This window comes from Bos indicus x Bos taurus, chromosome 7 (genome assembly GCF_003369695.1).
Source record: "Bos indicus x Bos taurus breed Angus x Brahman F1 hybrid chromosome 7, Bos_hybrid_MaternalHap_v2.0, whole genome shotgun sequence".
In the NCBI taxonomy this organism is placed as follows: Eukaryota; Metazoa; Chordata; class Mammalia; order Artiodactyla; family Bovidae; genus Bos; species Bos indicus x Bos taurus.
In genome coordinates, this window is record NC_040082.1 from 108,297,296 (window position 1) to 108,322,065 (window position 24,770).

General features: G+C 51.4%; 1 protein-coding gene across 1 annotated transcript in view; it reads right to left on the minus strand.

Moving 5' to 3' along the window:
- ADAMTS2 (ADAM metallopeptidase with thrombospondin type 1 motif 2) overlaps positions 1-24,770 on the minus strand; it is a 245,140-nt gene that overhangs the window by 90,092 nt on the left and 130,278 nt on the right. Inside the window, exon 4 of the mRNA XM_027548434.1 lies at positions 9,229-9,431. Coding sequence (XP_027404235.1) covers positions 9,229-9,431 — 203 coding nt within the window. The remainder of the gene's footprint in view (positions 1-9,228; positions 9,432-24,770) is intronic.

Genomic DNA, 24,770 nt, shown 5'->3' on the forward strand with positions numbered 1-24,770 from the left:
CCACCACAACAGGCTTCCTACCCATCACCAACTACCGGAGCTTACTCAAACTCATGTCCATCGAGTCGGTGATGCCATCCAACCATCTCATCCTCTGTCATCCCCTTCTCCTTCCCTCTTCGATCTTTCCCAGCATCAGAGTCTTTTCCAATGAGTCAGTTTTCGCATCAAGTGGCCAAAGTATTGGAGCTTCAGTTTCAGCATCAGTCCTTCCAATGAATATTCAGGCTGATTTCCTTTAGGATTGACTGGTTTGATTTCCTTGCAGTCCAGTCCAGTTCAGTTCAGTTCAGTTGCTCAGTCGTGTCCGACTCTTCGCGACCCCATGAATCGCAGCACGCCAGGCCTCCCTGTCCATCACCAACTCCCGGAGTTCACTCAGACTCACGTCCATCGAGTCAGTGATACCATCCAGCCATCTCATCCTCTGTTGTCCCCTTCTCCTCCTACCCCCAATCTCTCCCAGCATCAGAGTCTTTTCCAATGAGTCAACTCTTCACATGAGGTGGCCAAAGTACTGGAGTTTCAGCTTCAGCATCATTCCCTCCAAAGAAATCCCAGGGCTGATCTCCTTCAGAATGGACTGATTTGATCTCCTTGCAGTGCAAGGGACTCTCAAGAGTCTTCTTCAACACCACAGTTCAAAAGTATCAATTCTTCAGAGCTCAGCTTTCTTTATGGTCCAACTCTCACATCCATACATGACTGCTGGAAAAACCATAGCTTTGACTAGATGGACCTTTGTTGGCAAAGTAACATCTCTGCTTTTTAATATGCTGTCTAGGCTGGTCATAGCTTTTCTTCCAAGAAGTAAGCATCTTTTAATTTCATGGCTGCAGTCACCATCTGTAGTGATTTCAGAGCCCAAGAAACTAAAATGTCTAAATCTTTCCATTATTTCCCCATCTATTTGCCATGAGTGATGGGACTGGATGCCATGATCTTCGTTTTTTGAATGCTGAGTTTTAAGACAACTTTTTCACCTCCTCTTTCACTTTCATCAAGAGGCTCTTTAGTTCTTCACTTTCTGCCATAAGTGTGGTATCATCTGTGTATCTGAGGTTATTGATATTTCCCCCTGTAATCTTGATTCCAGCTTGTGTTTCATCCAGCCTGACATTTCTCATGATGTATTCTGCATATAAGTTAAATAAGCAGGGTGACAACATACAGCCTTGACATAGTCCTTTCTTGATTTGGAACCAGTCTGTTGTTCCATGTCTGGTTCTAACTGCTGCTTCTTGACCTGCATACAGATTTCTCAGGAGGCAGGTAAACTGGTCTGGTATTCCCATCTCTTTAAGAATTTTCCACAGTTTGCTGTGATGCATACAGTCAAAGGCTTTGGCATAGTCAATAAAGCAGAAGTAGATGTTTTTCTGGAACTCTCTTGCTTTTTTGATGATCCAACGGATGTTGGCAATTTGATCTCTGGCTCCTCTGCCTTCTGTAAATCCAGCTTGAACATCTGGAAGTTCACGGTTCACATACCATTGAAGCCTGGCTTGGAGAATTTTGAGCATTACTTTGCTAGTGTGTGAGACGAGTGCAATTGTGCAATAGTTTGAACATTCTTTGGAATTGCCTTTCTTTGAGATTGGAGTTAAAACTGACCTTTTCCAGTCCTGTGGCCACTGCTGAGTTTTCCAAATTTGCTGGTATATTGAGTGCAGCACTTAAACGGCACTATATTCTAGGATTTGAAATAGCTCAACTGGAATTCCATCACCTCCACTAGCCTTGTTCATAGTGATGCTTCCTAAGGCTCACTTGACTTCAGACTCCAGGGTATCTGGCTCTAGGTGAGTGATCACACCATTGTGGTTTTCTGGTTCATGAAGCTCTTTTTTGTATAGTTCTCTTGTGTATTCTTGCCAGCTCATCTCAATATCTTCTGCTTCTGTCAGGTCCATACCATTTCTGTCCTTTATTGTGCCATCTTTGTATGAAATGTTCCCTTGGTACCTCTCATTTTCTTGAAGAGATCTCTAGTCTTTCCCATTATATTGTTTTCCTGTTTCTTTCCATTGATCACTGAGGAAGGCTTTCTTATCTCTCCTTGCTATTCTTTGGAACTTTGCATTCAGATGGGTATATCTTTCCTTTTCTCCTTTGCCTTTAGCTTTTCTTCTTTTCTCAGCCATTTGTAAGGCCTCCTCAGACAACCATTTTGCCTTGTTGTATTTCTTTTTCTTGGGGATGGTCTTGATGCCTGCCTCCTGTACAATGTCACGAACCTCCGTCCATAGTTCTTCAGGCACTCTGTTTATCAGACCTAATCCCTTGAATCTATTTGTCACTTCCACTGTATAGTTGTAAGGGATTTGATTTAGGTCATACCTGAATGGTTTACTTTCATATAAATGGTTTACTTTCATGTAAATTTCATATAAAGTTGATGTTTTAAAAAGTCTTGCCATTCAAAACAAGTGGCACTTTACAGAAAGACTCCTCACACCTGTGTCCTGGCCTCATGACATAGGCCTCCTGAGAGGATGACTGGCCACCTCACCAATGCAAGGAGGCCAACTGGACCAGCAGCTTGGTCAGGCAGCGCTAGGTCACTACGGAGCCTGAGAGCCCAGGCAACCAACAAGGCCTTTGCTTTGTCAAGGAGGAGTAGGATTGAAATGATATAGCTTTAGTTAAATGCTATAAGCCGCATAGGAAGCACTGATCTTGAGCCCAAGATTTTATATTTTTTGAAGTCTTGGCACAAATAGGTTTTACTTTTAAAAGTGCATATGTAAACACATATGTATGTATGTTCATCACTCAATCGTGTCCAACTCTGCATCCTTAAGGATTATAGCCTGCCAAGCTCCTCAGTCCATGGGATCCTCCAGGCAAGAATACTGGAGTGGGTTGCTATTCCCTTCTCTAGGGGATCTTCTCAACCCAGGGATCAAACCAAGGTCTCCCACATTGCAGGCTGATTCTCTATCATCTGAACCAATAGGGAATGGACTGGTTGGATCTCCTTGCAGTGCAAGGGACTCTCAAGAGTCTTCTCCAACACCACAGTTCAAAAGCATCAATTCTTTGGTGCTCAGCTTTCTTTACAGTCCAACTCTCACATCTATATATGAGTCCTGGAAAAACCATAGCTTTGACTAGACGGACCCTTGTTGGCAAAGTAATGTCTCTGCTTTTTAATATAATAAAATGAGGTACCAATAAAATGAGGTACTAGGCAATAATTGGTAGGAGAAAACACTCACAACTTATAGGAATATATTCTAATTTTCCATCATAAATAGTATATCAGACATGTTAAACAGTATATTTTAATAAACAAACAATGTTACTTTTCTAGATTTGAGGAGGAAAAGAAGGAAACTAGAACTCACAGGAGGTGCTTGAATGGGTTGGTGGGAGGGTTCTGAACACAATGAGACCCTTTCTAAATCCAAGTGGTTTGCTTGAAGTGCTCAGCAAATATTTCCAACCCTCCTCACACTCCAGAGATTCTGAGATTTAAAGAGGAATGGATTCATTCCCATTTTCCTACCAAAAAAGGGCATAAAATGTCTTGCCCATTAATTTGAAAGGAAGTGAAACTTTCACAATTTCCTACTGCCCTCATAGTCACATTCAACTCCCTCTCCTGACCCTTCCTTGGTTCCAGTTTCCCCTCTTACCTGGGCCCCTTGCTTCCCACATTGGCCCTATTTCACTTCTGACATAGAGCTGACACCCAATAAACACTGGTTGATCATACTGTATGGACAGGAGCTGTGCGGATTATGATAGAAGAGGCTGAGCTGCAGTTAAGACAGAATCTACCACATCTCAGTAGCTCAATAGGGTAAAGGCTGGGGTGCGTTCTCCTGCACACATCAAGGCTTTATGCAGCCCCATTCTGTAGCTGCAGCTACTGGGATGTGTGGCTTCCAAGGTCCCTGTGGCAGAAAGAGAGGGAGGGAAGGGACACAGCAGCTCTCAGCTGCCTTAGCCAAGAGGCAACCTCTGTCGTTTCCACACAGGCTGTCAGATAAAACTAGCCCCACAACCCCAAGTGCGGTGCAAGGGAGGCTGGGAACTGGAAGGGAGGGGAGCACGTGAATACTTGATGAACCTGGAATGTCAGCATCACAGCAGGACCCGTGTCCCAGCCCCGGCTCTGCCACAAAGAGAACCCAGAGGGAGTCCTGCAAGCAGAGGAACTGAGTGATGAGGGACCCCAAGGTGGCTTAGCGCTGCTGGGGCTGAGCCACAGCGACACCTGGCCCCACTCGGCCTTGTTGCTCCTCGGAGCCCACAGTTCCCAGGTTCTTGCCACCAGACCCCCGACAGACCCTCCTCCCAGAGCCTCTACGACCTTCCTCAGGAAACAGGCTGTCCGCCCAGGGCCAGCCCCAAGCCTGGGGAGCTGGGAACACTTCTGCCCTGGTCCTGGCCGTTCTCACTCTGGGCCAGCCTCCTGTCCTCCACGGCACCGCTCTGGCTTCAAGTGCTGCGGAGCCTCCTGATGGGCTGTGCATCTACAGGAAGGGGGAGACCTACCCTGGCCAGGCCTTGTGGGGCCCATGGGGCGCTGGCTGCAGATCCGGTGGGCCAGCACCTACAGGGTCTAAAGGCCCCCACTCCCGCGGCTGCCCATGGTACTACTGGTCAAGTTCAGAGGCAGGGCAGAGCAGGCAGGAAGTGGAATGGTGCCTCCCAAGGACTGGAGAGAGGGGGCACTGGGGAGTTATTGCTTAGCAGGTACAGAGGGGCAGTTCTGCAAGATGAAGAGAGTTCCGGAGATGGGTGGTAGTGATGCCTGGCTGCACAATAAGGTGAGTATGCTTAATGCAACACAGGACCCAAGAAGGGTGCTTCATCTCCCGCGAACACCCTGCACCCTTAGAGTGGGAGCTCAGCGTGGAGGCTCAGACACCTCCCGCTGCAGTGTCTCCCTGAGCCCAGGAGAGTCCGCCAGGCCCTCTGCCTCTGCAGGACCAACCCCTGAGCCTGGGACAAGCACCACCTGCTGGATACAAGCAGGGAAACAAGACACAGCCCAGTTACTCTTTCCTGGCTCCTCCGATTCATCTCCTATAATCCCTTTTCTGTTGTCTCAACAGCAGAATTTTTATACTTCTCATGCTTTTCAAGAAACTAACCAAACCATCCCTTTACCCAAAATCGAGGTTCAGTTGGATCATGGCAGTGTAAATGAATAAAGTGAAGTTAACTGGTGAAACCAAGACAAAGTTCTAGACTTCCTCCCAGCACTTCATGGGCACAACGTGTGTGTGGCAGAGGGGGCTTCCACCTCAGGCAAAAGGCAGAGCTGGTCCACAAGCCTCAGGAAGACACTCCTGCAGGGTCCTTGTCAGACTTGATAAGAATAATTCTAAACCTGCTATCACTAAACTATTAATAAATATCGCCACCATCACAATAAAACCCACATTTATTTAGAGACTGAAAAGCAAGTTCATCTTCATTTATTTAATTTAATGCTCATTGACAATTCAAGATAAAAATGACTGCCCATTTTAAAGATGAGAAAACCAAGGCTCAGAAGATTGAAGCCCATTCTTAGAGACATAGCTGGTAGTAGTAGGGCCAAGAGTAATCCAGATACAAATAATAAGAAACATATATCTGGACTCTGCCCCACATTTCTGGCACAAACCTTCTAAAATCCTTGTAATTTCCTGAATGATAGGGGTGAGAGGAGCACCTTATGCTATTTATAATGAGCCCCTTTCAACCTTACCTGAGCTCATGTTAATGAAGGTATTCTTGGTGGGCCCTTAGATTGTTCAGAGTTCAGGCTGGTAGCCTGAGGAACCAGCTGTATGATTAGAATTGGAACTTTCAGCCCCATCCCCAACTTTCAGGGAAGAGAGAAGAGCTGGAGACTGAGTTCAATCACCCATGGGCTTCCCTGGTGGCTCAGTCAGTAAAGAATCTTCCTGTGATGCAGGAGACCCAGCTTTGATCTCTGGGTTGGGAAGAAAAGACGCCCTGAAGAACAGAATGGCAACCCATTCCAGTATTCTTGCCTGGGAAATCCCATGGACAGAGACTTCTGGCGGGCTACGGTCCATGGGATCTCAAGAGTCAGACATGAGTTAGCGGCTAAACTACCACCACCATCCATGGCCAGTGATTCCCACCAATCACACCTACAAAACAAAATCTCCATTAAATTCTAAACAATGGAGTTTGGAGTGCTTCTCAGTTTGTGAGCACATCAAGGTGCTGGCAGGGACGTGCATCCAGAGGGGCCACGGAAGCTCCATGCACCTCCCCCATGCATTCCTCCCTTTGGCTGTTCCTCAGTTTTCCTCAGCTGTGTGCTTTATAATAACTGGGGATAGTAAGTAAAGTGGGTCCCTGAGTTGGGAACTACTCTCGCAAATTATTGAACCTGAGGAGCTGGTGGTTGGTTGGTCAAGTACAGCTGACATCTTATACTTCTGGGGCTTGAGATGAGCGTTTAAAGCGGGGCTGTCTCGTGCGACTGAACTCTTACCTTCTGGGGTCTATGCTAATTCTGGTCGTTAGTGTCACGAGTGTTGGTATGAGTAGAGGAAACGAGTAGTTTTCCTTTACCAGGATTCAGGACTCTAATTCACCCCAGTCCTTTTGGCCACTGAGTTAGAGAGTGGTATAATGTTTGAGGAAAAACATATTTTGAAGGCAGACAAGATTTTATATTCTACCAATTTTATAGAGTTAGTGTGAAGATTTCCAAAGAGATGCATGATAAGTGACTAGTACAAGCCTGCCACACAGAATCACATATTAAGATCTCAATATTTGGGGCTTTCCTGGCAGTCAAATAGTTAAAACTCTCCCTTCCAATGCAGGGGGGTGGGCAGGTTCAATCCCTGGTCGGGGAACTAAGATCCCACATGCCTCTCAGCCAAAAAACCAGAACATAAACAACAGAAGCAATATTGTAACAAATTCGATAAAGAGTTTTAAAAAAACAGCTCCATATTTGTAGGCATCATGGTATTATTATTATTATATTAAAGGTAATTTTCAAAAGTAAGTGAGATTAAGTGTGACAACACTCTCCAAAGTAAAATAATATCTGCAAATGTAACAGATGTCAGCCCGCTTTGCAGATGAGGTGGCTGCATTCCAGAGTCAGTGACTTACTTAAGGCAGATGGAGAGGAAGAGAGGCAGGTAGGCAGGCAGGGGCCTCCTGGTCCCGTGATCCCGTGGCCAGCTCACTCATCTCTTCCCTCTTGCTCCTGACCTATCTCTTCACTGGGGCTCTGGGAGCAGGGTCTTGCCCAAGGGCCAGCTGAGTCCCCAGGGGCTCACTGTGGCCCAGGAAGCAGAGCAGAGCTGACAGGCTGGGGCACACAGCCCTTCTGCTTTAGGACTCCCCATCCCCGGGGCTTCCCTGGTTGTCTCCAGCCCCCTGCAAAGCCACTCCTCCCACGGACACAGGCCCCCTGCTATCCTCCCAGCAGGGCTCAGCGGAGGCGCCAGGCCATGAGGGGCAGGACCTCTGTGCCACTCAGGGCAGGCAGGGCTGCACTCTCTGCAAGGTCAGAATTCTGCCCCTTCTGGGATGGGAGGGCTGGCATGCAGGGAGACACGACGGTGTGACCTGTCAGGAGACTGGTGGGGCAGGTGCGCGGTGATGCCACAGGGGGCGTGGGCGGCACACAGTCACTCAGTTAAGGAGCCCGGCCTCACAGGGAGACACCGATACTCTCTTAGTCTTTATTTCTTCTGACTGCCTCAAGGAGGAACCTCGGATGGGTGTTATTCTCTGTCCTCCTCTCTGACACATGCTAATCTCCTTTCTGCAGAGCAGAAAGCAGAGCTGTCCAGCTGGGGCTGAAACTGTTGTTCAGTCACTCAGTCGTGTCCGACTCTTTGCGACCCCGTGGACTGTGGCACGCCAGGCTTCCCCGACCTTTACCATCTCCCCGAGTTTTCTCAAATTCAGGTCCAATGAGTTGGTGATGCCATCCAACCACTTCATCCTCTGTCATCCCCTTATCACCTTGCATTTTAGTTTTAGATTCAGTTCAGTTCAGTTCAGCCGCTCAGTCGTGACCGACTCTTTGTGACCCCATGAATCGCAGCACGCCAGGCCTCCCTGTCCATCACCAACTCCCGGAGTTCACTCAGATTCACGTCCAAAAAGTCAGTGATGCCATCCAGCCATCTCATCCTCTGGCGTCCCCTTCTCCTCCTGCCCTCAATCCCTCCCAGCATCAGAGTCTTTTCCAGTGAGTCAGCTCTTCGCATGAGGTGGCCAAGGTACTGGAGTTTCAGCTTCAGCATCATTCCCTCCAAAGAAATCCCAGGGCTGATCTCCTTTAGAATGGACTGGTTGGATCTCCTTGCGGTCCAAGGGACTCTCAAGAGTCTTCTCCAACACCTTTACAATAAACTGGGCTTCCCTGGTAGCTCAGCTGGTAAAGAATCCACCTGCAATGCAGGAGCCCCCAGTGATTCCTGGGTCGGGAAGATCTGCTGGAGAAGGGAGAGGCTACCCACTCCCGTATTCTTTGGCTTCCCTGGTGGCTCAGCTGGTAAAGAATCTGCCTGCAATGTGGGAGACCTGGCTTTGATCTCTAGGCTGGATCCCTGGGCTGGGAAGAATCCCTGGAGAAGGGAACAGCTACCCACTCCAGTATTCTGGCTGGGAGAATTCCATGGACTATATAGTCCATGGGGTTGCAAAGAGTCGGACAGGACCGAGGGACTTTCAGTTTACAATAAAGTGAGGCTGCTTTTGTAAATAATTTTAAGCTTTTAAAAAATCAGTTGATTTATATGAAAACACATAGCCTACACAATATGGGTATTGTGAAAAATTAAGAAAACTAGTACACAAATCGGAGAAGGCAATGGCACCCCACTCCAGTGTTCTTGCCTGGAGAATCCCAGGGACAGGGGAGCCTGGTGGGCTGCCGTCTATGGGGTCGCACAGAGTCGGACACGACTGAAGCGACTTAGGAGGAGGAGGAGGAGTACACAAATGATGAGTGTCTAGAAAATGGCCTTAGCATATAAATGGCTTTGCCAAGTCAGAATCCCCACCAACATTTGCAGATGAGAAAAGTCAGGCTAAACAAGGTCGATAGGAGGGTCACCTCTTCTCACCTGTAGACCCAGAGCCTCCCTGTGACCATTTCACTCATGCCCAGCTCCACCAGGAAGCTGTGGCAAGCAAAGGTGCCCTGGCCCACCCACGCCCCCAGCCTCCCAGCCCCACCCCAGAGCCCTCCCCCGCCACCGCACCCCCACTCACAATGTTCATGAGGGTGAGCAGGTACTTCTGCACGTGCTCCGTCCCGTGGAACTGGACCACAGAGTCGTCCACCCCAAGCAGGACCTCGATGTTGTAGTCGTCGTCGGCAGCATGCCTGCGCATCCTCCGCCTGGAGCTGTTGACTCGCTCCTCCAGAACACCCAGAGCACGGCTGAGGCTGTCCAGGCTGTCTGCGGAGATCCCTGAAAGGAGAGAGAGGACACAGCCTGTAGCAGCAGTCCAGACTCAACAAGGCCACTGCAGCCGGAAAAAACCCCACTCAGATGCAACTCGGCCCCTGCAAGATGCCAGTGTGGCCATCAGCCTGCCATCATCACAGCACTGTGACCCAGGGCACTTCTGTCCCCATTTCACGGAAGAGCAAACAGGTTCAGACAGCGCAGTTGTGATAGGCAAGTCAGCTCAGACCCAGGAGCATGGAAACCCACAGCTCGGCCATCCCAGGGGCTGGGCCTGGCACCCAGTGATGAACGGAGAGGAGGGAGCCTGGTGGACAGAGCCAGCTCTTGTCACCCATTCACATACTCGCCCAGTGCCAAAAGGCTGGTCCCCCAGGTGTTACCGGCCCATTTATAACCGGGGAAACTGAGGCCCAGCCCAGGTGGCACGTGTTTCACAGAGTCTTCCCAGACAGCTCCCCTCTGGGGCTTTTGGCTCAGTCCCTGGTTGAAGCAAAGTCCCTCCTCTCTCAGCCTGGTCCACCCACTCCCTCCTGGGCTGGGACCAGCCCGTGGGCACCCTTCCCCTGCCCAGACCTCTGCCTGCCCCTGGTGCCACGTTCTGAGGAGACGAGAGGCTTCCTGATAATCATGCAGAGCCCAGGATGAGCCCTCACATGGCAACTAGTCCACAGTCTGCTGGCCACGGCTCACTCCAGCCCCCACAGACTAACACGCGGCTCAGAGCGGGGCAGCCCATCCGGGGCCTGGGGCCACGCTGAGGGGCCGGGGGCTGCATCCCATCAGGCCAGGACCCCAGGGTGTCGCTGCATCTTCTGCAGAGCTGCAGCATGTCTCCATTCCTTCTGCGTTCCCACTGGGCCTGGAGCCCCCCATGGACCAGAGCCGCTGCCCCCACCTCCCAGGGCTGCAGCTGAGTTGGCTGGGCTGACCTTCAGCATTGCTGGCAGCCACAGACCACACTGCCCAGTAAGAACCAGTGCCAACGTCCCTGGAAGCCCCTCACACCCCTGCATGGATCTCTGCATCCGCTCCAGGCCTCTGACCCCAGGGTCCCCCTATCCTCGGCATTCCTGGTGAGGGGAGAAGCAGGTGTGTCTCAGAAACTCTTGCCCTGGGAAGGACCTAGGACATCAGGTTATCATGACATCGCCAGAGAGTCTTCCAGAACAATTCTCACTCGTCCCCTAGGCTCTTGTCTCCTGGCTCCTCTGGAGATACAGCAAGGCAGCCTGTCACCAAGGTCCTGCTCCCCCAGCGGGCCCTCTGCTTATGTGTCCTTATCCAGTGCTGACAACAGGCCTCTTTGATGGGCATTACTGACTCCACTTTACAGACTGGAGGACTGACAGAGCCCCCCGAGCCGGGCAGAAGCTCTCTTCTTTACACCTGCTGTCTGTTAGTTTTGGGGCACAAACCTGCCACCTGGTCGCTGACAGACCAAGAAGTGGAGGCGAAGGAGCAGTGGAAGGGGAAGCGCTTCACAGAAAAGAGGAATAAGGTAGGGCTGGGCTGAGGGTCTACGGCATTCCTGTACCTCCTGGGGCCCTTGTGTCGCTGCCACAGCCCTGAGTGCCCCGTGTCTCCTCATATGCACACGTGCACACACACACACACACTCCACACACGCGCACACACACATGCACACACACGCACGCACACACACTCCACACATGCACACACACACACTCCACACATGTGCGCACACACGCACACACACACTCCACACACATGCACACACACATACTCCACACACGTGCACACACACACACACTCCACACACACGCACACACACACACTCCACACACACGCACACACACACTCCACACACGCGCACACACACACTCCACACACGCACACACACACACTCCACACATGCACACATACACACTCCACACACACGCACACACACACACTCCACACACGTGCATACACACACACTCCACACGCGCACACACACACACTCCACACTGCACACACACACACTCCACACGCACACACACACACACACTCCACACACGCACACACACACACACTCCACACATGCACACATACACACTCCACACACACACACACTCCACACACGCACACACACACACTCCACACACGCACACACACACACTCCACACATGCACACACACACACTCCACACACGCACACACACACACTCCACACACACACACACACACACTCCACACACGCACACACACTCCACACATGCACACACACACACACTCCACACATGCACACATACACACTCCACACATGCGCACACACACACACTCCACACGTGCACACACACACACTCCACACACACGTGCACACACACTCCACACATGCACACACACACACTCCACACACACACACACACACACTCTACACACGCACACACACACACTCCACACACGCACACACACACACTCCACACATGCACACACACACACTCCACACACGCACACACACACACTCCACACACACACGTGCACACACACTCCACACATGCACACACACACACTCCACACATGCACACACACACACTCCACACATGTGCACGCACACACACTCCACACACACGCACACACACACACTCCACACATGCACACACACATACTCCACACATGTGTGCACACACACTCCACACACACACACACACACACACACACACACATGCACATGGCAGGCACTGCCAAGGGCCGCTCCAGGGCCGGCGCCTGTGAAGAGCTAGTCCTTCTGCTGGGCTGTCTGGAGATGATTCAGGGCCATCCTTGCTGCTCCCAGGGGAGACATCAGCTACTTAAACCTGACGGGGGGGTGAAGAATGGCTGCTCTATTTTTACACATTTATTTCTTTGCATTTTCAACAAGCAGGGACAGTTCACCTTCAGAACCACCTTGGGAAGCAGAAAGATGATAATTTTCATTAAAAAAGAACTCTTCCTGGGGAAGAGGCTGGAGCTTACCCTCTGACCCTGTCAAGCCAGGGTTCACTGACAGGTGGTCCCTGGGCAAAACCAGACCACGGGGGTGCCTGTTAGGGCTGTGTGTTTTTTTAAATACTGCATTTGGTCAACAGTATTTCAAATTTCGAGATTTCATGTTAAAAATCTAGAATAGTCAGCTTGTCTAAGAAATTAGGACACAGAGCCACTGTAGAGGGGAGAGGGGGGTTCATGCTGTGGAGTAATGGCCATGCCTGGGACACAGCACAGAGGTCTGGGCCCCCAGCCCTCCTGGCCCGATGTCCTCTCTGCCCACCTAACCTCTGCAGGCCTCAGCGTGGGCCCCAGACCCTGAACCATGAAGACACTGTGCAGGGACTTGGCCTGACATTCTCTGAGGAGGGCTCGGGGCTACCATCAGGACATGCTGGCTGGGGTACATCTTATAGTTGCTTCTGTTGAGCAAACTCTGTTTTAACTAAACTGTATGTTACAGGTCCATAAAGACAGCAATGTTTCCTAAGAATGCACTAGAAACATTCATTTCACCACAAGCATAATTGTTCTTATCATTATTATTTCAATCATGATAACATTGGAGGGTGACTTGGACATTATGTCCTAGAACCACTCCCAAGACCCAGCCCCTGTAGAGCTGTGCTTGAATCCAAAGGAAAGGGCAGATGAAGGGAAGCAAACAGGGCCCCCCAAGCAATTCGAAGGTGGCAGCCCCGCCCTGCAGTCAGTCCCTGGGAGCCCTAGCCCTGCTTAGCCCTAGCATGGCACAGGGAGCCGGCCCCAGACCCAGGGCCCCCAGTCCCAGGGCCACGTGAGCACTGACGGGATCCAGCAGCCAGGCTGACGCTCCACTTTCTCATTCTTGGACATCTCCCAGTTTCCCTACAGTGGGCGCAACCCTACAGGCTAGGCCACTCGGAGATCCCAGCTGTGCCCTGGTGCCGGCTCCTAGCAGACCTGCCCCTCAGGTTGAGAGTCCCGCTCAGGTCCTCAGTGGGCTGTTCTTGGTTACTTGCAACCACGCCCAGCCTCAGGGCCTATCTGCCTGCACAGGGCTGCCTGTCCGGTCTACAGGCCCCAGCTCCTCTCAGTCCCCCTCCCGCCTCCTCTGGCAGCTCCTGCATGCTCGTAAGTGGCCAAGCCTCAGTGACCCAGCACTTACCCAGCCTTGTGCCTGACCCTTCATTTCTGGCCAGGCCTGGACACTGAGCAGTCCGCACTGTCCATCTCCTGCCGAGGACGAAGGACAATCTGTCCCGGCTCCTGACACAGCCACCTCTGCACACAGCCTCCCACATGGGGAGAAGTCACCAGTCCCTTTGGGGGCTGATCCACAGCAGACAGGAGCAGGCTGGACCCCAGCAGGCTGAGGCTCCCCTGAGTGGAGGTGTCTGCGGCAGAACCCTGTCTTTTCAATGGGCAACCACGGGCTTTTAGTTGCTGGCATTCCCTGTGCTGGGGGCACCCTTCTGGTGAGCTCATGTCTCGGGCAAAGGATGATTCAACAGGAAGCCTCCAAGAGCTGTCCCTCATTTGAGCGTCTCTACAGGAGGGCAGACAAAATCCCTCAAAGAATCAATAGCAGTCTGTGGACAGGATGGAAGAAGGGGACGCAGAATGGCATCCAGGAAACCCTGAAGTGCCTGCGCTCCAGGGGAACAAGCGGGTCACAGCAGCCAAGCTCACCCACAGTGCCTGGATCACAGGACCCTGCCCGGCTCCCGCTGCCCCTGCAGCCTGGTGCGCTGGCGCGTGTGCACAGGCAAACCTCCACTACGACCCAGCCATCCAACCCTCAACAAGTAGGAGGCTCCTCCCCATCCTCATTACTGTCTCAGTTTAGCATCAAGGAGCCTCAGGAAGATAACGCGATGCAGACAAGTCGCACCACAGAGGAGGGGCCGGGACCCAGCCCAAGCCACAGCATCCAAAGTTGTTGACGAGCCCTGGAGTGGCCTGTGTATCTCACCAGCAGCAAGAGATGGCGTGGGGAAACCAAAACTGGGAGAAACAAGCAAGCGTGTTTAGTGCAGAGAAGAGCAAGCCCAGGGACCTGGGTCTATAAACGCTGTGGGAGCGCCATGCAGCAGGTGTGGGCTCAAGGGGCCTGGATGCTGGCTGTCCCTGTGCAAACCCCATGCCCAGCCCTTCGCTGCACTCGTCTCTCCTGGGATGCCCTTTCTGCTGCTGCTGCTCCTGCCCAGATTTAGCCTTCCTATCAGGTCCAGCAGGAGCCCCCGAAAGGTCCAGAGGGAACAGAGCTCACAGGCCTCTGCCTCCCGCACTGGACATGGTCCCCATCTGCCTCCCCCAAGGACACATCTACAAGGGAGGAGGGCACGGAGCCTTGAGAAGCCACTGCCCAGTGATGGGGAAGACTGCTGTCCTTTCTCCAGGAAATGATCTTCCCCTCATTCCTCCCTGGACCTACTCCCTCTCATCCTGCAGGTGTCAGCTAAAATGTCCCCTCCTCAGGGGGATTTGCCTTGTTTCATCCTAAATTAAAATAGGCTCTCTCTTCCCCCAGTGTCTCCGTGACAGCATCCTGTTTTCCTCCTTCATGGAATGTACCACTGTTTGCAGCTTGAATCTCATTTATGAATTTTCTTGGGCATTACCTGTCTACTCCACTTAAAGGAGGCCCCCTCGGAAGACAGGCCCCCTCGGAAGTGTCTTGTATGCCTTGGTACCCCACAGATACACACAGGTACCCGGGTACCACCCAGCAGGGCTGTGAGGGGCAGGAGCCCCCGTAGAGACACAGTGGGAGGAAGCACAGACCCAGCAGTGGGGGGTGCGGGGAGGGGTGCCCCTGGGAGCTGGGCAGAAGGAGGGCAGGCACAGCAGGGCCAGGAAGCCCAGGCTTGGGATGGGGGAGCGGGCAGCAAGAGCAACAGGAAGGCGACCGGCATAGGAGCATGAGCTGGCACAAAATCCTGCCGTAAATTACTTACACAAGGTGTAACTGAAACAAAATTACCCAGGAGAAGTGAAAACAAATGGGGCGAAAAGAGAGTTACCATGTAACTGCCAACAAAACAGAACCAGGCATAATGATATTTATGAGATAAAATATAATCTGACATTAAAGGGACAAACTGATCAACAATTCATTGGAAAGATAAAAAAGAGATGAAATTTCATTCACCTAACAGAGCTTCAGCCTGGTACAGGAGAAACAGGCAAAGCCGCAGTTCATGTGCATTGTAATATATTTACTCCAGAAAACACCAGATGAATTAGGTGAAACATTAGGCAGGATCTGAATTACCGTGCGTGCTCAGTCACATCCGGCTCTTTGTGACCCCATCGACTGTAGCCCGCCAGGTTATCCATGGGATTTTCCTGATAAGAATACTGAAGTGGGTTGCCATGCCCTCCTCTAGAGGATCTTCCCAACCCAGGAGTCAAACTTGCATCTCTTGTCTCCTGTATTACAAGCAGATTTTTTTTTTTACCACTAATCCACCAGGGAAGCCCTGAATTACTGTAGAAGATCTAAGTTACTAAAACAACCTAATGTTTAAGCTCAACAAGCAGAGAATGTGTGCTGTTCAAGCACAAGTTCCAAATTTCACTTACATTAAGACAAAAGGGAAACTCAAAAATCATGCCCTCAAAAATCACAGCTGCTATCATAGATCAAAATCAAAGAAAACAAGAAGGAAGCCTCTCACACCCTAAACACCAGAAATTAAAAACACAGTTCTAGTAAGCCTAGACTAAATAGAGAACATACATTCTAATTGTTGGCTCAAGTAGAAACCTTGAATAAACCTTAGAAAAAAAATGGAAAAAAAAAAAGCAGTCAAAGACAAGCTCAGAAGGTTTTACACAAGAGTTTTACCAAACCTACAAGAAATAGTTAATTCTCATCCTCCATATAATCAGTATGCAAACATCAATACCTTTCTTGTACATAACAGACATCAGCTAGGAAACAGAATGGGAAAAGAGGCTTATTGACTATTAAACCCCACAAAATATCTAGGTATAAACAAAAATACGAAATGTAGAACGATGACACAAAGAGTAACACAATATAGTCAAAACTCTCCCGAAAAGCGTAAGGCAACCTCAGTGTTCTTGCCTGGAGAATCCCAGGCACGGGGGAGCCTGGTGGGCTGCCGTCTGTGGGGTCGCACAGAGTTGGACACGACTGAAGCGACTTAGCAGCAGCAGCAGCAGCAGCAGCAACGTCAGTAATTGGAGACACAATGACAGTATCCTGGGCTGCAAGCTGATTGTCTTCCAAATCAATCTATAATTTTAACACCCTCTCCATTAAAAAAAAACAAAACTGTTAAAATCTAACAATACAGTTCCAAAGTTCAACTGGAAGACTACATATAGGAGATTAGCTGGAAAAAACTATTAAAAAGGAATAATAACAAGGAGATATTTACCTTTCGAAATTTCAGAACACATCACAAAATAACGTTAATTAGATCACAGTGGCATGACCGTTATGAAAGATACATCATGGAACTGAATACAAAGTCTAAACGCAAATCTAAGCATAGAAGGGACCTCAGGTAAAAATGGTACATTAAACACATATATCCAATTTTTCTCCTCCTTGGAACCCCATTATAATTTTAGTAAAGGAATAATTTTTTTTTCTTAAATCACAAGCAAACAAGGACAGGGGGAGCAGGAGAGGAAAAAAATAACAGAACTGTTGTAGGCTGGAGAGCAGATGGCCACATGGCAATCGACTTAGTATATCCGAGAAGCTGGCCAGACGCTTCCAGTTTGCATCGCAGAATCCTCCAAAGGCACCAAGTACCTCTAGAAGCGGGATGATGAGTGGATTGAAATAAACACTAGTTGTCAGCTAAGGCCAAATCCCTTTCTCACAACCTGCATCCTAGTAGCAGCCCCGTAACTCACACTGCATTGGTCTGGAAGCGCACTCTCTCTCGAGATCTCTGGGCTGCAAGCACCGGGTGTAGCTGAGAGCATAGGTCCCATGCTAAAAAGGAGGATGAAATGAGTGCTGAGACACCAGCCTACTTCCACAATCCACTCCCAGAACGCTGCTACTCAAGCCTTCATCCCTCAGGCAGGAAGCTGGAAGGAGGCTTCTCAGGGAATATGACCAAAGACCAAAAGGCAACATGACTGTCCATGGCTCCCCTACTACCTGCATCGAGCTCCCAGTCACCTCCTCTCTTGCCCAGGTTGCACATGAGCAGCCAGCCAAGGATCTCCAGCTCTCCGGGGTGAGCCGCAGACTCCATAGATGGAGATCAATAAAAAGCACAACAATCAAAATGAGGAGAATGGAGGAAACAGAGACTGCCTAGGAAGGTGGGGAAGCCTATTATTAGTGACCCCTGAGAGCCTGAAGGAAACACTGCACCCACTGAACAAGAACAAAATGAGGACAATCAAAAGGATCCTTTGGAATTAAAAACTTTTCAGCGGAAATAGTAAATTCAGTGAAAGGATTACGAAGACAAAGTCGAGAATCTCCCAGAAAGTAAAGCAGTAAGACCAAAAGGCTTGAACCATCAGGAAAAAGAGATAAGAAAACTGGAGGACCCAATCAAAGAAAAAAAATCGTCCATATACTAGAAACTCCATAAAGAAAGGAAAACAGAGAGGAAATAACTAATGAAATTATTCCTACAATTAAAAGGTGCTCCAAGACTGAAAGGGCCCAGCTAGCACCCAACACAGTAGATGAAAACACACCAGCACCATGGCGCATCACCGTGAACTTTCAGAACACCAGTAACATTCTACAGACTTTCACAGGGAATAAGAGAGGGTCAAGAGGAAGCAGTTACAGAAGAAATTAAAAGAACCGGAAGCAGAACGGCTTTCAGTTCAGTTCAGTCACTCAGTCGTGTCCAACTCCTTGCGACCCCATGAACCGCAGCACGCCAGGCCTCCCTGTCCATCACCAACTCCCGGAGTTCACTCAAACTCATGTCCATCGAGTAGGTGATGCCATCCAGCCATCTCATCCTCTGGCGTCCCCTTCTCCTCCTGTCCCCAATCCCTCCCAGCATCAGAGTCTTTTCCAATGAGTCAACTCTTCACATGAGGTGGCCAAAGTACTGGAGTTTCAGCTTTAGCATCAGTCCTTCCAATGAACACCCAGGACTGATCTCCTTTAGGATGGACTGGTTGGATCTCCTTGCAGTCCAAGGGACTCTCAAGAGTCTTCTCCAACACCACAGTTCAAAAGCATCAATTCTTTGGTGCTCAGCTTTCTTCACAGGCCAACTCTCACATCCATACATGACCACTGGGAAAAACCATAGCCCTGACTAGATGGACCTTTGTTCGCAAAGTAATGTCTCTGCTTTTTAATATGCTATCTAGGTTGGTCATACCTTCCAAGGAGTAAGTGTCTTTTAATTTCCGACTCTGTGCAACCCCATAGATGGCAGCCCACCAGGCTCCCCCGTCCCTGGGATTCTCCAGGCAAGAACTCTGGAGTGGGTTGCCATTTCCTTCTCCAATGCATCAAAGTGAAAAGTGAAAGTGAAGTCGCTCAGTCGTGTCCGACTCTCAGCGACCCCAGGGACTGCAGCCTACCAGGCTCCTCTGCCCATCGGATTTTCCAGGCAATGGCTTCAGACTTCCCCAAACCATCAGTAGCTCAGTTGGTAAAGAATCTGCCTGCAATGCAGGAGTCCAGTTCTATTCCTGGGTCAGAAAGATGCGCTGGAGAAGGTATAGGCTACCCACTCCAGGATTCTGGCCTGGAGAATTCCGTGGACTGTATGGTCCATGGCGTCGCAAAGAGTCAGACACGACTGAGCGACTTTTTCACTTTCAAACAAGCATTAGATGCAGGAAAACAAATGGAGAAGATAACTTTCCCACAGATGACTTCCCCTGCACAGGTTGGGCCCAGGACTCTTGGCCTGGCCCGCACTCCTGCAGGAGTCTGCACTGGTTGCAGAAGGAGAGCTGGGCTGGCCTCTGACCCCGGTCTATTCCATAAGAGCCATTCTCCCCTTCTTCACACATGGCAGTTTCTGCTCTGCAGGGAGGTAGTAGAGATTTGAGCTTCAGGGGTTCCTGAACACTGGGGCAGAGAGACTGGCTCTCATCCACACAGGGACTTCCACCCACTTGCTTGTCCAGCAGAGGCCAGGGGTGTGAAAGCTGCTTGTGAGCAACAGGCAGTCCTGGGGGAACCTGGAAGGGGCACTGGCATTAGCGTTCACAGCCTGCCTAATAAAGGGATCATAAGAAAGCCTTTAGCTCAACTTTCTTCTAGCATGTTTATGACTTCATTTTCATCATCCCAGGTCACCAACTGGACTGGAACTGGTTTCTGCTTAGGTGCGAAGCCACTATTTGAGTTTTTCCTCCTTTATCTAAACAGTTGTCCCAATATCATTAAAAAAAAAAAAATAGAAGAAGGCATATATCTCCACAACCAGCTTTCTCTCCTTTCCCCTTGCAATGAGCACCATGCTAAGATAATCAAAGGGCATCCTTTTGATAGAGTGTATTTTTGCAAAATCAATGCTGCTCTTTGACTGTGTTTGTTTTTAATTGACAAGTGCTGCCATGTTGTATCTCATCCTGTTTCTTTCACTCACCACTCTGTCTGTCTATCTTCAAGCCTGTGTGGAGTGCAGCTGCCAGATTTGCCCCTCTCGTCCACTGATGACACCCAGGTTTCTGCCAACTCCCCCCCAGCCTACCCAAGCAACGTTGCCATGAACAGTGTTCCTGAGAGACCTGTGGGACTGTGACCACCTGCGTGCCCAGTCCAGGGGAGGGGAAAAGAGCCCCCAGGGCAAGGGTCAGTTCAAGGAGCGGACTGGGATGTCCTAAGGACACCCTGTGTTTAGGATGTAGACCCAAGAGTGAAATTACTGAGTTAACATGCTCTTATAATCATCGAGTAAGGACTGCCAGATTTCCAGGATGTCCATACCTGTTCCACTTCTACCACTTACCAAATCATCCAGTTTGGAATTGCTGCCCTGTTGTCTACTAATTTTATTTATTGTTTTATTATTTGATCAGCCATTTAAAAAAAATATATATATATATATTAATGAATATCAAAGGTGATTAAATTAAAACAAAAGACAAGCACACACCAGCCATGCAAGGAGAGGGCGGCACTGCCCCCAGTGGGCGGAGGCTCCTGGAGGAGATGAATGGAGCAGCCTGGGGTCATGGTTGGTCTGGCTTCTGTTTCTCTGGGAAGTGACAAGGCCCTTTCTGGGGAACTTGCGAACAAGGTCACAAGTGAGTCTTGAGAAACACAGGCCTCTCTGCAGACTGAGGTGTTGACCAGGTGCTGGACATGGTCCAGGATTCCGGCCCAGCTCTCCTTCTACAACCAGTGCAGGCCCCTGCGGGGGCAACGGGCCGGGCCCAGACTCCTGAGCACAGCACCCTGCAGGAGCACAGCGGTGCCACCAGCCAGGAGAGGTCACCTGGGGGAGAGTCTTCCTCTCCATTTGTTAACGACTGAGAGACAAGCCCTCTGTGACTGCAAATTCCCCTAAAGATGATCATTAAGATAAAATATGTTTACGCAGAAGCATAATTAGGACACAGCAAAAGCACTGTTTGGAAGCCGGCAGGATCTTTGGAGGCTCTGCAAACAGAAAGAGGCTCAGCCCCACGGGGGCCATCAGCACCGAGCCCCACTGGTGAGCTTTATTAAAAGCAGCTCGTTAGGGTTATTTCCTCCCAGCCCTTTATAACTTCATTACCAAGTCAGAATTCATTTTTGCAACTCTGGCAGACACAGCCCGTCCGGTGTCACTTTTATGACTCGAGGTGGAGGGGAGGAGAGGTGGGGCGGCTGGGGCCCGACCAGCGTTTCGGAGCTCGTCCACCAGGGCCACATCTGTTAACGGCTGCCCCGAGTCTGAGACCAGCGCTGGGAGATGCGTGAATGCCTGGAGTCCAGACTCCTTACCATTCTAGCACTTTCATGGGGGGAATGGGAGCTCATGAGAATGGGGAAGGAGCTGCCCCTGGAACCTGCCCTCCCAGAGACAGGGCAATGGTGCTCCTCGTGGTGGACATGAGCCACCGGGCCTCCCCAGCACCCCCGCTCCGCTGGAGGTGAATGGAGCCACCCACAGCTGTGCTGCGTGGCAACCTGGCCTTTCTCCGGGAGCTGCTCCCTGGTTTTTCTTTGGTGACCCACCACGCCCTCCCAGTTCTCAAGGGGAGTCAACGCTGCTGGATCCTCAGGTCCAGGAGCAGCCACCTGGCCCAGGCAGGCCAATGAACCCCCGTGCCAAGCATCCGTTAGGGTCTCTGGGAAGACATGTCCTCTTTTCTCTCTGCTGGGGGTGCTGAGGCGGACAAAGTGGGCCAGCGGCTGCTGGGCACCACCTCCTTCCAGGAGAAGCAGAGCTGGGACAGGAAGGGAACAGGTGATGCCATTTAGGTCCGAATTTCAGCCGTACCGGAAGCTGACATACCCCTGGACTCTCCAGCTCTTTGAGTCAATTCATTTGGATTTCTGTCTTGAAACCACAAGAATCCTAACATGTCCCCCCCAACACACACACACACACACACACACACACACACACACACTCTCTCTCTCTCTCTGTCACACACACTGCCCTAAGCTAGACACCATTTTTTGGTTTGATAACCAGAGCAGCATCAGGCTGTGGGCATCACATGGTACTGCTCTGTTATACCTCCTGTTTTTAGAGAAACCCCAAGGTAGCTGTGGAGAAGGCAATGGCAACCCACTCCAGTACTCTTGCCTGAAAAACCCCATGGACAGAGGACCCTGGTGGGCTGCAGTCCATGGGGTTGCTAAGAGTCAGACGGCTGAGCGACTTCACTTTCACTTTTCACTTTCATGCACTGGAGAAGGAAACAGCGACCCACTCCAGTGTTCCTGCCTGGAGAATCCCAGGGATGGGGGAGCCTGGTGGGCTGCCGTCCATGGGGTCGCACAGGGTCAGACACGACTGAAGCGACTGAGCGGCAGCAGCAGCAGGGTATCTGGGGTAGAGGAAGTCCACTGGGGATTTAAGGTATGTGGCCGAGAGAAAGGGGCTCTGGCTCAGTTCCTCACAGATGCTTGGAAGGATCTCAGTCCTTGGAGGTAAGGGTGCCTGCACAAGTGTCGAGGCCATGTGAGACGAGGCCCAAACCCATGGGCCACCCAGGGCGGTGGGGAGCTCCTCGCAGCAGGACCTGGGGCCTGCGTCTGTAGCCCCCACACAGGAAGCCCCAACACCCCAGGCCTGCTCTGCACCCCCACACCAGCTGAACGGCCTCAGCTCCTCTGCACCTGCTTGCTCCCCGTGCACCACGCTCCAGGTGGCTTCTGAAGCCCACCCAGGCCCAGGAACACACGTGGCTTCTTCAGGAAGCAGGCCCCTGGGGCCCAGGGGCTGACGGCCCTGCCCCAGGGAGGTCCTGCACATGGTCACGGCAGGCGGGTCCCTAAAGCTGGCCTCAGCCTCCAGGGCACCAGACACCCTCTCCGCTGCGGTCAGCTGAGGGGAGGGAAACTGGCCCTGAGTTACCTCCACACTGCCGCTCCCCAGCACTCAGCAGCCAGATGGCGGGATACAATGGAGAGCCTGGCAGATCGCTTAATGAAAATATTTACTGTGAACTTCAGAACAAAACACAGACACCCACAGGTCCCAACAGAAGGGAGGATTCCCCGGGATTTCACTGTGAATGTAGAGGAAGTGAGAGGCTGGCAAGCGGGGTGCTGACGGCCAGCGTCAAGGGACCACGGTCCTCACAGTCTCCACCCTGGCACAGCTTGTCCAAGTGTGACACCCTCAGGGACATCCCTGCTGACAGCTCCATATGCCTTCCAGATCCCAGACTTGGACATCCAGCTCTCTGGAAGGCCCTCAGGCCTCCACACTCGGACTTCCAGGACCGAATGCCTCCTCCCCCGCCATCCCACCCCTTCAGGTGCACTGCCCACCGGGGGCTATGGCACCTGCCGCCACCAGGCCCCCACTAGGAACAGAGTCAGCTCCATCCTCATCCCAAGGGCCCCTGAATTTGCCCCCACCCCCATCCCTCTGTGATTGCTCATGCTAGGAACCAGCCACTCAGTCTTTGGAGTCTCCAAATCCAAGCTCAAGGCATTTCTCTCCAGCTGCCAACCTGTTTCTCCTCTTGGGCCTTTCATCTCTTCAGATATTGAGCCCCGTGTCTTGCAGGGTGGGCGAGGCCACTGCAGCATGGTGGTCCCAGTGCTCTGAGAGGGGCCTGGTGCCAACAGATGCTGCGGGTGCAGGAGGCTGCACAGCCCTGCTCTAGGCCCGCTCATGCCAGGCCATCATGGTTGATGCAGGAACTCTCGGCACCTGTCCAAGCCCCCACCCACAAGACTGGGGGATTACCCTCCTGGCTGCACCTGGAGCCTGGCACACAGAGGGGCTGGGGCGAGGATAAAGGGCTCCTCCTCGTTGATGCTGAGACTCAGGATGGCAAGGCAGGAAGGTCCACATCCTAGCACCAAGCCAGCATCCTAGGATGGAGAAGAGAATTCTCCAGACAACCCCAGCAGCAGCATGACAGGGAAATGATGAAGATGAAACCAATGACACGGGGGCTTTATGTTCATCTCTTATTCACTCTTCCCAGCAGTCCCACGGAGCAGGGCTTGACTCCCTCCTGTGCGGATAGGGGGACAAGCCCAGGAAAGTCATGCTTCAGCCACCGCCTCATGGAACAAAGGGAGCAGGTAAGGGTCTGACTCAGGATCCAGCCCACTGCACCTGAGCCCTGGACAGTGCCCCTCAGAGCCAGCTGCACTGGGGCTGGTAGACAAGAAGCAGCGGAAAGGGCTGGGGGGCCCTTGCTAAGCTGGAGACCTCATCCCAGAGCCACACGCACCGTGACCCTGCAGCACAAAGACCCACGCTTCACCTCACCACGTCCACTCAAAGCCCTGAGGTGTGGGACTCCAACAAGGACCCAGGGAGGCAGGATGGCATTTCCATGGAAGCAAAAAGTAGCCTTAGTTGCTCAGCACCCCTTCCCATCTCACTCTTTGCACTGTCATTCTGCTCTGAACTGGAACTGTTAGATGTTCTCAATGAGAGTGTGTGCCGGATGGTAGGAGGGAGGCATATTCAGGACCCATAGTCAGGGCCAACACGTTCAGTGGTGCCCTGCACAGTTCTGGGGGAAAGGGGGTGCCCCTCCAATGGAGGGGCTCCACTCATCAGTGCATGCTGGAGGGGAGCCCAAGCGCTGCGGGGCCTAATGCTTTAAAACCTTTCCATGAGGACTTTCCTGCTGGTCCGGTGGTTAAGAATCCACCTGCCAATGCAGGGGACATGGGCTCAATCCCAGGTCCAGGAAGATGCCACACGCCGCGGGGCAACTACTGAGCCCCCATTCTAGAGCCCACGAGTCACAACCACTGAAACCCCCTTAC